The sequence below is a fragment of the Neoarius graeffei genome, chromosome 19 (genome assembly GCF_027579695.1).
Source record: "Neoarius graeffei isolate fNeoGra1 chromosome 19, fNeoGra1.pri, whole genome shotgun sequence".
Taxonomy (NCBI): Eukaryota; Metazoa; Chordata; class Actinopteri; order Siluriformes; family Ariidae; genus Neoarius; species Neoarius graeffei.
In genome coordinates, this window is record NC_083587.1 from 49,163,057 (window position 1) to 49,180,625 (window position 17,569).

Here is a 17,569-nt window from a genome sequence, read left to right on the forward strand (position 1 = left end):
TATCATACCAGTTTACACAGGGATGATCCACATTAACAGATTTTTGAAAACTGGGTAATTGTTGACATGGTAACAATATCCTTTCTGGGAGGAGGGTTTTTTTCCCACATTTTTGGAAGGTGTTTACAAATATGGCTTTTCAGTTTATCTTCAACATGACCAGCTGTATTTTTACAGAATTCAGTGAGGCTGGTGAGGAAACTACTGTTGATACAGTAGCTGTTATAACCGACATGATATCAGGAAAAACATTGTTTCCTGGACGTTCCAGAGCATTAAATTGTAAATGTATTTTTAAAAAAAGTATGATGCGTCGTTCTGTAAGAAAAGAAGAATTGGGTGGAATTGGAAAATTGCTATGGTATAAGAGGAATCAAGCACGTCAGGCCACATTATCTCAAATCAAATCAAGTTTATTTGTACAGCGCTTTTAACAATAAACATTGTCGCAAAGCAGCTTTACAGAATTTGAACGACTTAAAACATGAGCTAATTTTATCCCTAATCTATCCCCAATGAGCAAGCCTGTGGCGACGGTGGCAAGGAAAAACTCCCTCAGACGACATGAGGAAGAAACCTCGAGAGGAACCAGACTCAAAAGGGAACCCATCCTCATTTGGGCAACAACAGACAGCCTGACTATAATATTAACAGTTTTAACAGGTATAACCCTCAACTGTCCTCATGGGGCCGTCCTTCACAGGAGCGGGGCGATAAAACTCCGACCAGACACAGGGCACCAGGATGGATCAAGCAGGTCCGAGGGGCAGAAGAGGCCAGCATCTCAATCCCAGGATCAACATGTAACTCAGAGGGACAGATTGGGTGGGGGGGGAGAGAGAAAGAAAACACAGGTTGTTAGGTATGCCCTAAAAATGACAAGTATTAAATCTGTGTGGTAGGCTCGCAGAGACGAGAGTCTTTACATCAGGCATAACACACAACAATGGCATGTTAATATGGTAAAAAAATATCATGACCTGCTCTGGCTGGATGCTTGATTGATCTCACTGTTGATTATTTTCCTATCACAAATTAAAATCATGGCAGGAAAGTTTCTCGGATAAGTTTAATACAAAATTAAGGTTTTTTTGGTTGGTGTTTTTTTTTTTTTTTCTAGGATGAGACTGAATTTAGAGATAAGCTGAGTCCCATTAGTGTAGCTCTGAACTACAGCCTGGATCAGACGTCTCCTTTATCTGGCCTCCAGCTACGGCCCATACTGGACCACTACAGCATGACCTTGCACCGTGAACAGGTCTGTGCGTGTATACAGCATGTCTAAAAATTAGTCCGTATCAGAAAGCATGACTACAATACAAGACAAGTGTGCATGTTATTGAACAACAGAAAATCGACTTGCTTGTCCTTCGTTCTTGCTTTCAGGCGAACATCTTGTTGGACTGTGGCGAGGACAACATGTGTGTCCCAGATCTTGAGCTCTCTGCTAAAATGTGAGTCCATCATGTCCGTTTATGCGCCTGAAAAGTGAACAATTTCCTGTTTATTTGAGTTCTTTGAAGTGCTGAACTGTACTCGTGTCGTTTATGTGGTGTGGAGTTGATGGTTTATCTGGATGTACACAGATAGTGTGTTGTAGCGATTTGGCCCTACATTACAGCACATTAAAAGCTTGAAAGTATTATTTTTTTAAGCCTATGAAAGCTTTTACCATCACACCAATGAAAACATTTCAATGGTGGCTGGCAAGTTTTTCATTTATTTTTCTACTTGCCGCATGTAGGGACCGGACGGAGTTGGTGATTGGCGATGAAAACCCATTGGCGCTGACCATCATGGCAGCCAATCATGGAGAAGGTGCGTATGAGGCGGAGCTTGTGGTGCGTCTCCCACCAGAGGCCGACTACAATGGCATGGATCGTCGACGGGAGGTAAACCACATTGACCATGATGTAATTCTCATTTAGGTCTCTGTGTATTTAATCAAGATAAAGTGCCCCGTCAGAAAGTGCTCCGAAACTGAAACATCGATTTATTTTTTAAAGATTAACTCCATGCCACGGTGGTGTAGTGGTTAGCGCTGTCACCTCACAGCAAGAGGGTCCGGGTTCGAGCCCCGTGGCCGGCAAGGGCCTTTCTGTGCGGAGTTTGCATGTTCTCCCCGTGTCCGCATGGTTTTCCTCCGGGTGCTCCGGTTTCCCCCACAGTCCAAAGACATGCAGGTTAGGTTAACTGGTGACTCTAAATTGAGCGTAGGTGTGAATGTGAGTGTGAATGGTTGTCTGTGTCTATGTATCAGCCCTGTGATGACCTGGTGACTTGTCCAGGGTGTACCCCGCCTTTCGCCCGTAGTCAGCTGGGATAGGCTCCAGCTCGCCTGCGACCCTGTAGAAGGATAAAGCGGCGAGAGATAATGAGATGAGATGAGATGAGAACTCCATGCCAGTGGATGATTTTGATTATATTCATAGGTATTTGGGTTTGAATTTTTTTAATACAACCCTAAAGTAATATTTTCCATTTAAAATCAAGGCTTTCTTTGTATATTCATAATGAAAAAAGACCTAATTTAGCATTATATACAGTATATTAGCTCAGTTTGTGATCTTTTGAAATAGATACAATGGCTTTGAACATTCAACCATGTTCAATATGCAAAATATTCAAGGATGACGTGGTAACCAGAGCAGAATTACGAAATCTGCATGGAAAACTTCTTAGCTTGCTTAGCTAATATTAGTCTTCAACAAAACTGTGGTTATTGGCTAATCCAACCAACAGGCAATGAGTTTATGCCATCATGTGTTGCCCATCATCTGTCGTTTGTCCGGCGTCATCCACATTTCATGAAAATCGCTTGTTCTTTCTCGGTTCTTCACCGATTTTTATTCTTTTTGGCAGGAAGGTAGGTCTGCCTGGGGTACATGTAGCTTCTACCCAAATTTGCATAATTGCATTTAATAATGAAGATATTGAGTAATTAAGCCCTAATGAGCAGTTTCCACACATCACTTCTTCTCCTTCAATTCTTCACCGATTTTGATTCTTTCTGGTATGACAGTAGGGGTACCTAGGGCGCATATAACTTCTACCCAGATTTGCTTAATTACAATTATTAATGAAGTTATGGACTAATTAAGCTTTAATTAGCAGTTCAACAAAAATCGCTTCTTCTCGGTCAATTCCTCGCCGTTTTGGATTCTTTCTGGCAAATATGTAGATATTCCTAGGGTGTATGTAGCTTCTGTATATAGTGTATATAGCTTGCAACATTTATTGCGCAAGGTGGCCCACTTTAGAGCATTCCTTCTGGACTAGACAGGGCCAGAATGAGCTATGCCGTCGTGATTTACGACGGGGCTGGAGTGAGCTGGCGGTCTCGTTAGGATGTATTTTGACAGCACCGGCTACTCTGAAAAACTAGCTACTTACCTTAAAGGTAATGTAACACTGTTGCACAGTAGCAGATGGCAATGGGCCTCATTTATCAATCTTTTAGTTGTGTGTCCATATTTTTTACACAAGCCAAGCCAAACTAAAAATTCCTCCAGACATTTCGGTAGCAGTGAATTTTTTCATATGTTGCTAAATGTCCATCAGACCTAAATGACCAAGCATGTTCACAGCAGAAGCTGATTTGTATTTAGTGACATTCACAAAGTTCCACAAAAGGCAAAACTCAAAGAAAGCTGATCACCAGTAGGATGATTAAACAGCGAAAAAGCATCTCCTAACTGTGGCATATGCAAACTCTTCCAATAATGCAGCTCAGCCACTGCAGCTCATCAGCTTTCTTAAAGGTGCCCTTCCACCAAAAACGTTTAATACTGGCTCTTTTTGAAATACCATAGTTCACTCCGAGTTGCATATGCATGCTGCATGTGAAAATGTAATTCTACTCCCATTCCCTGTATTAGCTTATGAAAGAAAATAGTCGGAAAAACGAGCGGATCAGAAAAAGCCATACGAAGTTACGTCACTTAGAAAATTAGTATTCATGGCCTTGCCTACCTTGGCTTGCAACCGCCCACGGGAAGAAAGCGCGAGGAGAGATAGCAGAGCCCATCTTGTCAGTAGCTCACGAAGAGCACGTAACAGCAAGCTGAAAACATGTCTGAACATGGTTGGAATTTATCTTTGGAACACCACCAGCGAAGTATAATGCAACGTTAGTACTGTGTTCTGATCATTTCAACCACAGTGACTTTTCAAACTAAGGTGCCTTCAGTAGTGGTTTTGCTACGAGGTTGTTTTTAATCCCTGGATCTGTACCGTCAAGACGATCGACCACCAGCTCACAAGCTGTAAGTAAAACATGAACTTTTTGTTCGAAGGTTTTTGTTACAAAATAGCATGTTCATATTCTCCACGTTAGCATGCATGACATGGTCACAAGCTAGGCAGGGATGAGAGTTTTCAGCGGATTTCCGCTTTTTCTGAGTAAAAATGACCTTTTTATATTATGCCAAATCCGTTGAGATTTTTTTTTTTTAATTTCAGGGGGTTGGGGTATGTTCCTTCATGCTGTTCAAACTTTATTAACTCCAACGATGTTTACACATTATTTGTAAGTCGCCATCTTTAGTCTCGTTTAAATCTCGTTGAATGTGATGTAAAATTCGTGTTATCTACTGTAGGAAGACTCTGTAGTGGGTGGAGCACAGAAGCACGGCAGGCCAGAACTGAGTTCTCAAAAACTCTTTTTATTTTAGCTTTTCAGCTTTTACTTAACACTCTCCCAGTCGTGCGCGTGCGCGCACACACACAAGTGTTCTGGTTGGGGAGAGAGCTCCCTTCCTCTGCTCTCCCTCTCCTCCTATAGGGCGCGGTCACTGGGGAAGACACACAAACACACGTTAATTCCCGTCAGGTGCAGTGATTCTGCCACTTACCTTCCCTGACTCCGCCCTCCATTCACAGACCGACGCTCGGCCACATCTACATTGTTATTGGTCAAAACATCGATGTCGAGACCATAACAGCCAATCGAAACAGTTTTTACAAAGACACCCACATCCGCTTGTTCTGACCCACTGGAGGTAGCGTCACAGCGCTTTTAAGGCCTCTGCATGCTCTTGCGACAAGGCTTTCGCAGATAGCTTTTCGCAGACAGTTGTAATTTATCGTTGAGCGGGAGTAATAGGCGTGCGCGATGTTATTCACCGGCACAACGCAAGGGGGCGCGAAGTCGCTAGGAGTAGTTGGTGGGTGTGGTTAGTGGAGTGTTTATCCTCCGGTTACTTATAATGACTAGAACTTTTTTTTTTATAATGACTAGAACTGGTGTCGTATAGATGTACGTACTTCCTCAATCAACCGCTCTTCGTGCTGCTCCATCTTCGCTCGTGTTTTTAAAAATGGCGGTCGTGAAAACAAACCAAACTGGGAAAGTAGGGAAGCGGAAGTGCGTGTACAGCGGATGTAGAGTGGACCAATCAGAGCCCTCTTGTCTGCAGCGCTGTCTGCGAGGCTTCTGTGGTGGTCACAATTTTTGGGAGGTGCGCGCAGAGCGTCTGCGAAGGTGGGGGGGGCTACGCAGGCACTGTCTGCGACACCGTCTGCGAGGACTGGGTTGTCAGCATAAATTGGCCTTTAGCCAATCAGAGGTAACACGTTTACTGATTGCTGTTAGCCAATCAGAGGTAACACGTTTACATGTCATGAATATTAATGAGTAAGAGCTGAAATCCTGTCGTTCTCCCACCACCCACTCCTCCACCAAACTAGAAGAGCCTGAAACAGGAGAAACACAGCATTTTTTTCACCAAAACCGGCTCACAGGGCATTCATTCATACTAGAGACCACCGCACAATTAATGAAAAAACGATGCAAGGGGACCTTTAAATACACATTAACTCAAACTCTTTTTTAAGGGAACCAATAATTTTTTTTTGCCCCCATAATTGAATGGCTAGTTCTACTTGTCTGAATTTATAGCCTGGCAAGCCAGACTAAATGTGAATATTTAGTCTGGCCTCGAGCCGTAGACATTTCCGAAGCGGGTAGGAGGAACAAACCGCTGTCTTTCAAACTGTCTCTGTGCGTATAGGCCAACGCTCTGACCAATCAGCGCAACAGTGACTGTGACGTAGTCAGAGCGACAGAAAGCAGTGGGGGAGGCCTTGAAATAAATAATTTTTCAAAATGCGTATTAATTAATAAACAGGTTCTAGATATTAAGAAGTTTGGAGATAATGACCACAAGTTTGGAGTCTGTACCACATACACATTGTTTTTCAAGGGTTTGCTTAAACTGTTTGAGAGTTTTTATTTAGTGGCGTTTGGTAAAATAATTTCCCTTAAATTTAAAATAACGGGAAAATAAGAAACAATCAAAAAGTAATGTTTCAAAGCTGTTTATTAATTCTTCGTACTGCACAAACTAGCCCCATCCTTTTGGCTACGAGCGGAGCCAGCTGGTAGATCAGACTTTTGCCATAGCCGGTCGGCAAAACAGCGAAAACGTCCTTCTTGAAAAGGAATGAGCGGAGAGCCTCTTCCTGCCCATGTTTCAACGAAAACTCCAAGTCTAATTCTTCTAAAACTGATTCCAAAGCGGAGTCAAACGCGCGCTGTTCACTAGCGGTAGCCATCTTTCCTGTGGCGCTTTCTCCAGCGTCGCGCAGCTTTGTCGTCACTCCTGCAAAAGCCCGCCCAAAGAATCCAAACAAAAACCTTGCGTTGTGATTGGCGGGCACGATTTGATGCCCGGGGTGTTTTTGTTTATATGGTGCGAGGCTAGACCCACTCGCTAGGCAAAAATATTTTTGGCCGCTAGGTGGGTGGGTCTAGTTTACTAGGCTACTGAATTTATGGATTTATTCCTGATTGCTTTCTTTTAAATTAATAATATGAAACAACTGAGTTTCATAAAATGTTTGCAAACTTTATGCTTGAAATTGAACTAATTAAGTGTTGTGAAGTTGACATCATAATTTGGATATAAAATTGCAATAAGTGTTGACGATGATACAATTTGAAGTCAATCAAATGAGTAGTAATTGATTCTGAGAGTCTTTTTTTTTATACTGTACGTAAATTCACACAAATTCAGGAGGTATGATAGGATACAAATGTTTTTGCAAACGTGATATTATTTGTTACAAATATCCTAATTTTTTACGTAAATGCTCTTGAGAATAATTTGCGAATAAATTTGTTTGTATTGATGAAAGAAGCCCAATTTCAGTAACTTCTACTGGACAGCTGAACTTCCCATTCTGATACGTAAACAAATCCAAAATGACTCACTCTGATATTTCACCTTTTGGTAATAACTCTGTATGCTCGAGATAATTATATGGGCTTGCTAGGGAAACACTGAAACAGTTCAAATTTGCATATTATACATATTCATAGATCTGCCATTGGTTATGGGGTTAAAGGTGTTAATAATAATAATAATTTCTTTCACAAAGCATTTCACACAGTCTCAATGCTCTAACAATAAAAAGAATAATGATATGAACAAATAATAAATTATAACAATAAAAGCATATGTATTAGTGTTTGCATGTGTTAAAAAAATTATGATAAATTGATCAAAACGAAGATTAGTATTCAAATCGTAAGGTTACAATCATCAAAAATAATAATCATGTCACATAATAAAAAGTAATAATGTTCATAATTAATAATAATGTCTTTAGACCAGTTTTGAAGGTTTCATATGCAAATTATGTTCCTAGACCATTTTTAGTAGGTTTGTCTCATCTCATTATCTCATTATCTCTAGCCGCTTTATCCTGTTCTACAGGGTAGCAGGCAAGCTGGAGCCTATCCCAGCTGACTACGGGTGAAAGGCGGGGTACACCCTGGACAAGTCGCCAGGTCATCACAGGGCTGACACATAGACACAGACAACCATTCACACTCACATTCACACCTACGCTCAATTTAGAGTCACCAGTTAACCTAACCTGCATGTCTTTGGACTGTGGGAGAAACCGGAGCACCCGGAGGAAACCCACGCGGACACGGGGAGAACATGCAAACTCCGCACAGAAAGGCCCTCGCCGGCCACGGGGCTCGAACCCAGGACCTTCTTGCTGTGAGGCAACAGCGCTAACCACTACACCACCGTGCCGCCCTAGTAGGTTTGTTAGTATTAAAAAAGGCATATTAAACAGTTTATTACTCAGCATAAATTACAAGAATGGCTTCAATTAAATGGTTAGGGGTGCTTTCAGTCAGATTGGACTTTTAGTATGTATTTTAATGCAGTTGTATGCTGCTGTGTAAAAATGTGCGAGACTAAATTTTCAGTTTGGTCTTCTGAATTTAGGCTGATTAATTCTGCTTCGTTGTTGAAGTTCTCTTGTTTGTTGTTGTAATGGGCGGTACGGTGATGCAGTGGTTAGCACTGTCGCCTCACAGCAAGAAGGTCCTGGGTTCGAGCCCAGCGGCCAACGAGGGCCTTTCTGTGTGGAGTTTGCATGTTCTCCCCGTGTCCGCGTGGGTTTCCTCCGGGTGCTCCGGTTTCCCCCACAGTCCAAAGACATGCGGTTAGGCTAATTGGTGGCTCTAAATTGACCGTAAGTGTGAATGTGAGTGTGAATGGTTGTTTGTCTCTATGGCTACATCCACATGACAATGGCAACGAGATTTTTTTTTTAAATATCGCGTCCACATGGGCAACGGATCAGTAAAATATCAGGTACATATTGCAACGCAACGCTTGCTGAAAACGATGCAATACACATGCCACACCACTACGTGCGCTGTAAGACGGTCCCATCGGAGACACCAGAACAATGGAAGTAGACGACGCATGCGCATAAACCCCTTCTTCTGTAGCATTAGCCACATAAAGTTTTGATTATTAATCAGTAGCGTAAAACGAAAGACGCGGAAAGAGGAATGAATGGGGGTAGATGGAAGCCGGTACGCCAACATTCTGATATCCTCCAGAATTCTTTAATGGTCCGGAATAAATTTAATGCTACACGTTGATGGATTACTTTGTTCTTCTACGCCCTTTTTGAGGAATGTATTGTCGGACTTAAACCAACATCTGAAGAGGTGAGATCACTCCTTTTTTTCCCTATTTTTGCTGGCGGGATTGTTTTTGTTTTTGGAAAGCGCACGGGCGGTGCACGGTTTGGTTATACTCAGTACTTCCGCAGTGTTTGGACTAAAGACTCTGCCCTAAGGGCTATTCTCTCACTCTCTCTCTCTCTCACTTTGCACCATTACACAATAAATATTCACAGTGAAAATATTTTGTAAGCGCATTTCATGAACCAAGTTATAGGATTTGTTGACAACTCGCATCGAGTTCATTACACTTCTACCCGGCGTGAAGCACTGACGGTCATGTGGTTGTGACGTCATCGTAAACAAATCCGTTCTACTCATCCAGACGACTTCGCAACAGTGCCGTTGCCAGATTTTTCCGCTCTGGAACCCGTTCTCAAAAGATTTCATTTTGGGGCACCCAAAACACCGGTGCCGTGTGGACGCCAGGCCGAAACGATAAACAATTTTATCAGATTCACCTGAATCCGTTGCCGTGTGGACAGGGCCTATGTGTCAGCCCTGTGATGATCTGGCAACTTGTCCAGGGTGTATCCTGCCTCTCACCCATAGTCAGCTGGGATAGGCTCCAGCTTGCCTGCGACCCTGTACAGGATAAGTGGCTACAGATAATGGATGGATGTTTTTTGTCTATTTTGGCCCCTCCATTCGATCCAAGTCTTTCGATTGTTTTTCAGCCATTTGGTTTGTTTTCTCTCTGAGGATCCTAGGCACAATAGCTTAATTTTACATTTCTGATGATGCTTGTGTGAAAAGGTCAGGAACATCCATTAACTCCGAATGGTTTGCATGTTACAATCTGCTATCCATTTCTGCCAGAAAGCTAAAAACACAAACATGGTGTAACAAGGCTGGAATGTAGTGAATGCTGATTTAATTACAGCTAGCATTCTTCATCAAGCCACAAAAGTACAATGCATCAAGATGCATTGTGCATAACATACGATTTTCCACAATGGCACATCAAACTGGGGGATTCATGCGATGTACATGAGGACTGATACCATTACTCCTTTCTTTCTCTCTCTCTCTCTCTCTCTCTCTCTCTCTCTCTCATATTTTATATATATATATATATATATATATATATATATATATATATATATATATGGATCTAAACAGACTATTAAGATCATATCTGTGAAGGTACTCAGTCATTCAGATGAGAGGCGAAACATCTTCATGAATCTTCAAGCAAGTCCAGTTGCTCTCTTCTACCAACCACAGATGACTATTAAGATCACAATCTTTACTGTGCTATTAGTTTATCAGGCGTGGTCTCTCTCTCGTAATTGCAGCACATGTTGAAGAGTGCCTCTTAATGTGATTAACATGGCTGCATCAGGCTGTGTTCCCTTGGGAATGTTGTTCTGTTTGGCTGAGAGGAAACAGTTACCAGCAGTGGAGCTGTATGGAGAGAGAGAGAGAGAGAGAGGTGCAGAGGAAGAGAGCGAGAGAGAGATGATTGGCAGAGGGGGGAAAGAGCTGACAGGACAGGAGGCCTCAGAGATGTATGATGTTATTGCCATTACTGAATTCATCACCATCATGTTCTCTCCATGTTTCCTTTCTTCCTCCCACGGTTCTTCGCCGGATGCCACAGGGTCCCTTATCTGAGGCTTTTAAATAGAACAGCTTATTTTGATTGTGCCTTGTTTTGTGTTTAGTCATAATGTGCTATGGGAGGATGCGAGACTAAGCATCATGTTGTAGGAATACGCCGATGTTTTATCGTTTTCAACTGATCTACAGTACTGTGCAAAAGTCTTAGGCACCCTATTATTATTATTATTATTTTGCGTAGAAACTTTGTTATAGATTTCTGTTTTATGACTTTTACATTATCGGGTCGGTACAAAAACATTTTAGAGTCCAAATGTTTGTTTTCCAGCACAAAATTAAATGTTACAGGAAAAAAAAGGTTTGTATCTGAGCAGTATATTACATAAGAGAGCACTTTTCAGATTAAAAAAGAAAACATAATGAAGGGTTTTGGTGCAAAATGAAGAAGCGAGTGTGACAGTCAAAGTGTCCAGAAGAACTGGAGCTGGTTCTGTAAGATGCTCAGTAAAACCTACAGCTCATTTCCGCATAAAACTGCACTCACTGGACCTCAGACGACTGGGGATTTTTTTAAAGGTCATAGGCAATGGTTGGAGGTGAAACGTAGAATATCAACTTTATTGTCTAGAAGAACGACCCAAAAAGTGAATTCAATTTTCCTGGTGTCTAATTTGCACCCTAAAATTGAATAAAACGGTTAAAATATACTGTTTTGCCCAATTTCCGAAGGTTTGTTTACATCTCACTTATGCGCACTTTCACCGCCAGGGGACCGTCGTCGTGACGTCATTTAAGCCAAACAGACTGGGAGCAGCTCTGTGTTTACCTGAGAACCGAGCACACGTGTACGGACTTCGTTCGTGAGAGGTTGTGTAAAATGTCTGATAGAGATTTTGAAGTAGGAACTCTCCAAATTAAATATCGAGAGGTGAAACCATATATGTCTGAACCTATGGCCATTGCAAAGCAATCGATGAATGTGGCTCACTGGTTTGACCGTGCGGCCTCGGAATCGGACAGCGACTCGGCCGACTCCGATCGCAGTGACCCCGGACCTCAACAAGACTCGCGCCCAAACAATTTATCCTGGTAGTTATGATAAATTCCTACTTTCGTCGTAATACTAAATAAGAGCCCTTTTGAAGAATAATTAAACCGCCCTCCCTAGTGATATAGGTAACGATTACTGGACAGTGCGCCGGTAGGCCACATTAGCCTGCCATCCGCGGCATTATGCTATTTATAGCCGACTCTAAGCGAGGAAATATCCTTTTGTCTCATTTCCACAATGATTGTACAGGATCCCTCAGGATTCTTGTCTTGTCAATTGCAAGCAAAAGTAAAAATGTTTACCTCCAATCTTCTCCTTTTTGCTTGAGCATTGCTGGTCTGTTTCTTCTTTGACTGCTTGATTTTGTTTCACGTGTACAATCCACTCTCTCCGCCTCGTCTCCTCTTCCGGAAAAAAACAACCCTCTAGCTTCACGCCCACAATCCACTCTCTCTGCCTCTTCTCCTCTTCCGGAAAAAGCCAACCCTCTAGCTTCACGCGCACAATCCACTCTCTCCGCCTCGTCTCCTCTTCCGGAAAAAAACAACCCTCTAGCTTCACGCCCACAATCCACTCTCTCTGCCTCTTCTCCTCTTCCGGAAAAAGCCAACCCTCTAGCTTCACGCGCACAATCCACTCTCTCCGCCTCGTCTCCTCTTCCGGAAAAAAAACAACCCTCTAGCTTCACGCCCACAATCCACTCTCTCTGCCTTGTCTCCTCTTCCGGAAAAAAACAACCCTCTAGCTTCACGCGCACAATCCACTCTCTCTGCCTCGTCTCCTCTTTCGGAAAAAAACAACCCTCTGGCTTCATGCACACAATCCACTCTCTCCACCTCATCTCCTCTTTCAGAAAAAGCCAACCCACTCACTCCACCTCTTCCCCTTTTTCGGAAAAAGCCAACCTACTCGCTCCACTTCTTCTCCTCTTCTGGAAAAAGTCAGTCCACTCTCTCTGCCTCTTCTCCTCTCTTGGAAAAAGGTAAAAACTTCTTCCTGAACCGGTCCCGTTGTTACAGTTCACTGCACAACAATAAGGCATGGGGTTTTTCTTTGGAAATTCCTGAACGTACGTCTGCACTCAAGCTGAACGGCAATGTAAGTAAACGGAAGTGGACTCAACTCAAGCGGTTTGTTTGTCTTAAATGACATCACGTGCCGAGTGGTCACGAAAATAGTCGAACAGAAATTCGCTGCGATCCGCGCTAACTTATTTTAATTCTTACTTATTAACAATACTTCTTGGGACCAGAAGAAAATTACAGAGGGTTTTTTAACATACACTACCGTTCAAAAGTTTGGGGTCACTTTGAAATGTCCTTATTTTTGAAAGAAAAGCACTGTTCTTTTCAATGAAGATCACTTTAAACTAATCAGAAATGCACTCTATACATTGCTAATGTGGTAAATGACTATTCTAGCTGCAAATGTCTGGTTTTTGGTGCAATATCTCCATAGGTGTATAGAGGCCCATTTCCAGCAACTCTCACTCCAGTGTTCTAATGGTACAATGTGTTTGCTCATTGCCTCAGAAGGCTAATGGATGATTAGAAAACCCTTGTACAATCATGTTAGCACAGCTGAAAACAGTTGAGCTCTTTAGAGAAGCTATAAAACTGACCTTCCTTTGAGCAGATTGAGTTTCTGGAGCATCACATTTGTGGGGTCGATTAAATGCTCAAAATGGCCAGAAAAATGTCTTGACTAGATTTTCTATTCATTTTACAACTTATGGTGGTAAATAAAAGTGTGACTTTTCATGGAAAACACAAAATTGTCTGGGTGACCCCAAACTTTTGAACGGTACTGTATAAAGTTTCAAATGTGCATAAAATGAAAACTGTTGTCTATGACCTTTAAAGGGTCGTCTCACACCAGATATCGACTTTCATTTATGATGTCTTACTGCTGTTTATAGTACTTTTTTAATGTTGACACATTTCATAATTTTTTAAGCTATTTTTGGTCTACAGCATTTCTTTACATGCGCCGAAGACTTTTGCACACTACTGTATATACTGCATCTGTAGTGTGTGATTAATCACTACAGAAAATAACTTAGACGCATTTTCCAGTCCTGATCAAATGTACTCAGGAAAGGGAAATGAGTCAGCATTTTTGTCTGTGGTAATCACCAAAGTATTTCACCTGACCGAACAGAGTAATTGAAAAAATATTGTAACAGAGCTAGTAAATGTTTGGGGGGGGGGGGGAACAAAACACTGCCCGTAGTTATACTTAATGCGGAGACAAAATCTGCGAAGGTTACACAAAGACAAAACTACCTTTGCGAGCTTACGCACTTGGATACTCGGTGTGATTTCATATTGACGGTCACATAACACATGCTCCAGTACTGCAGGTGGCGCTGTTAAAATTTCTATGACTACAGCAAAAAAGTGTCAGCATGAACTACGGCAAGGCAGGAGTTGCTGAACTACAAACAAAGTGCAAGCAAATGAAACGCAAGCAACACAAAACTGCTTATTTTGCTCTTTACAAAAAGAAAAAGAAATCAAATAAGGCGCAGGTGGTACCGAGTCGGCTATAAACCATGTATGATGAGATTGAGTGGAATAACTGTTTTATTCTATCCACATTCACTGGATTTTGAGAACCAGAGCATTTTTATTTTTTACAAATTCGATAAATAAAAACGTGATACCTGTACAAAACGTCCGACAAAATCAATCAAAGATCTCATCTCATTATCTCTAGCTGCTTTATCCTGTTCTACAGGGTCGCAGGCAAGCTGGAGCCTATCCCAGCTGACTACGGGCGAAAGGCAGGGTACACCCTGGACAAGTCGCCAGGTCATCACAGGGCTGACACATAGACACAGACAACCATTCACACCCACATTCACACCTACGGTCAATTTAGAATCACCAGTTAACCTAACCTGCATGTCTTTGGACTGTGGGGGAAACCGGAGCACCCGGAGGAAACCCACACGGACACGGGGAGAACATGCAAACTCTGCACAGAAAGGCCCTCGCCGGCCACGGGGCTCGAACCCGGGCCTTCTTGCTGTGAGGCGACAGCGCTAACCACTACACCACTGTGCTGCCCATGCAAAAATAATAATTCTTGAAAAAAAAAAGATACGTTCTTACCATCAACTACTTCCATTCCATTTTTTATTTTGCTTTTTTTGTATTTTTTGGAGTTTTTTTTTTCTGGTAGAGTTTATATTTCGTCCTCGGTTGGTTCAGCAACACGCTCCGCCATTTTGTTTTTCTCTACTCATGGTATCTTAGTTGATAGCCTAGTAGTAGAGTAGCCAATCAGAGTGCACGATTGCTCATATCCAGTGAATGTGGATATAATAAAAGATCGTTAAGCTAGCGGGCGGCACGGTGGCATAGTGATTAGCACTGTCGCCTCACAGCAAGAAGGTTCTGGGTTCGAGCCAAGTGGCTGACAAGGGCCTTTCTGCGTTGAGATTGCATGTTCTCCCCGTGTCTGCGTGGGTTTCCTCCGGGTGCTCCGGTTTCCCCCGCAGTCCAAAGACATGCAGGTTAGGCTAATTGGTGGCTCTAAATTGAGCGTAGGTGTGAATGTGAGTGTGAATGGTTGTCTGTGTCTATGTGTCAGCCCTGTGATGACCTGGCGACTTGTCCAGGGTGTACCCCGCCTTTCGCCCGTAGTCAGCTGGGATAGGCTCCAGCTTGCCTGTGACCCTGCACAGGATGAGCAGTTATGGATAATGGATGGATGTCTGGATGGATAGTTAGCTCGCTAGTTTTTTGTTTTGTAACTGAGAGAAACAAGCAGAAAAAAAAAACAGTGACGCAAAAGTCCATTCTGATGGCAAGAAGTTGCTTGATGTTGTGAAGGACTTACAACTGGCCTCTTGTTTTTTTTTTCATCTCAGATTTCAAAGTTCTTGAATTTGTGGCCTTTACCAAGACAAACTCAATTCAAAGCAAAATTAGGTGCTAAAAATTTAGCTGAAAACTTTCTTTATGCGTAACTGAATTCGCTGATCGTTCCTTTAAGGTTTCAACATTGTGGAAAAACATGTTACTTGACCAAGCCTGTCAGACATTACAAACGAGGCGTGCCCAACTCTACCTGACTTTTCACCAAGGCAGACAAATGGTTTTAAATTCATCGAGAGAAACTGGACTGACTCTCAGCAAAAATTCAACCCTCAATTTCTTTAATGGTCTCACATGCTACGCACCTCATCAGCAATCAGTTCATGTACGACTTGATTTTGTGGGATAATTGTTTAACACTAGTTGTTTACTGAATCATTCTATTTCAATAGCCCATCATGACAGAATTGCACAATATCTCCTCATTTTTGGTCCACCCCAGCAAAGAAAACAGTGATGTGAAACTCCAGTGTAATTGCTGCTTTAATGAAACATAATTGAGTGAATTTTTCTCTGTTTCAGGACGGACAGATTCTGAATTGTGAGCACAGGATGGAAAATGACACCCAGCTGGTTGTGTGTGAATTAGGAAACCCAATGGTGGCTGGAGCAAATGTAAGAAAACTCTCTTTTTTTCCTTTCTCGATGTATCGTCTTTTGAGAAAAGTTGCTTCCGGAATAAGGATTCAAGATTCGTTTTTTCTGTCTTGCTTGATGTATCTGTGACTCTGTTTCACCTTCTTTTACCCATGCTTGATTGGGCAGACAAACTCGGTTCAAGTGTACATTAACGTTTCACTCACTTTTTCATTTTGGTACTGGTAAATTGTTCAGTCGAGAAAGGTTGAGAAATACTAGAGTGATCTGACTGAAAATGGAGGAGACAGAGGTGGAAAATTAGGTCGTCTTTAAAGTGCATATTCTGGACCAATTTCGTGTTTTTTTTATATGAAAGAATGCCCCCTTACACACTCATCCAGAAGGGTAATTTTGCACAAGGCCATCTGTCTACACCAGAAAAAAATAAAATAACAAAACGCATCTGGAAAAATCCCGAGGGAGTCTGGAGCCAGATTCGTGACGTTACCTGCGGAAGCGCCAGCAGGCTGCGCGAGCTTTGCACGGTTTCAGTGCACAGCCTGTGTAGCCCAAGCGCTCCCATTTCTCTCTCATTGTCCGGTCTTTTGGGAAACGATGAGTACTAATCCCATCATGATTGGTGTTGCTACACCCTCCTACGATACATCTGTTAACCGTTTTAATAATTACGTGATAATGTTGAAGAAATGTGCAGAAAACCACCAGGTCGTTTTCTCATAAACAAACCAGCGCTGACGTAGGATTCAGAAGGAGGCGTCCCGCACGCAACGTCACGAAAATCAATGTTTGCCGGGAAATCCAAATGCTGAGTTTTTTCAGAGGCGGACCAATTCGCCTCAAATGGCTTGATTTCAACTGAATTTTTCTGGTATTGCGCAAGGTAAAAAAAAAATTGCAGAGAATGCAGAATGTTACAGATATTTGACCAAAGTTTAATATAAAATAGGAGAATTACAGTGATCTTGCTCCTGAATTTAGCCGTGATATGCACTTTAAGGGTTAAGTAGGTCGGCATCTACAGTACAAGAGTGCAGAACTATAAATGATACTTCATTCTCACCAAGCCATTTCTTTAAATTATTAAATCAAACAGGAAACATCGTAGTCGCGCTGACTAGGTAAAATGTTTGAGAGATAAAAAGGTATAGGGGGAGAAGACATGGAAAAAAAGGAGAAGAAATAAATAGCTGGCTCCGATAAGAAACATTTATCAATATGGTTTTGAACATCTGAAACAGGATTTAGGGTTTTTTTTATTATTATGTCTCCCTTTCCAAATATAAATTGTTTACATCGTTGACAAAGGAAGCCAGGAAACTGTCCCACTGCCAAGACTGAACTCCTCCCAAAGATGAGATGAGAAAAACAGAGTGTTGAAGGTATTTTCTTTGTACTCGGGGTCTGTATGTCGTAATTTACACTGTAAATATTACTATATTAAGAGGTCACTTGCAAGAATATACTGTACCATTT

At 42.1% G+C, this 17,569-nt stretch overlaps 1 protein-coding gene across 1 annotated transcript in view; it reads left to right on the forward strand.

Annotated features, from left to right (window-relative positions):
* Window positions 1-17,569, forward strand: part of itga8 (integrin, alpha 8) — a 285,429-nt gene that overhangs the window by 178,416 nt on the left and 89,444 nt on the right. The window contains exons 18-21 of the mRNA XM_060900203.1: window positions 1,121-1,258; window positions 1,387-1,454; window positions 1,745-1,892; window positions 16,019-16,111. Of these exons, the coding sequence (XP_060756186.1) occupies window positions 1,121-1,258; window positions 1,387-1,454; window positions 1,745-1,892; window positions 16,019-16,111 (447 nt within the window). The remainder of the gene's footprint in view (window positions 1-1,120; window positions 1,259-1,386; window positions 1,455-1,744; window positions 1,893-16,018; window positions 16,112-17,569) is intronic.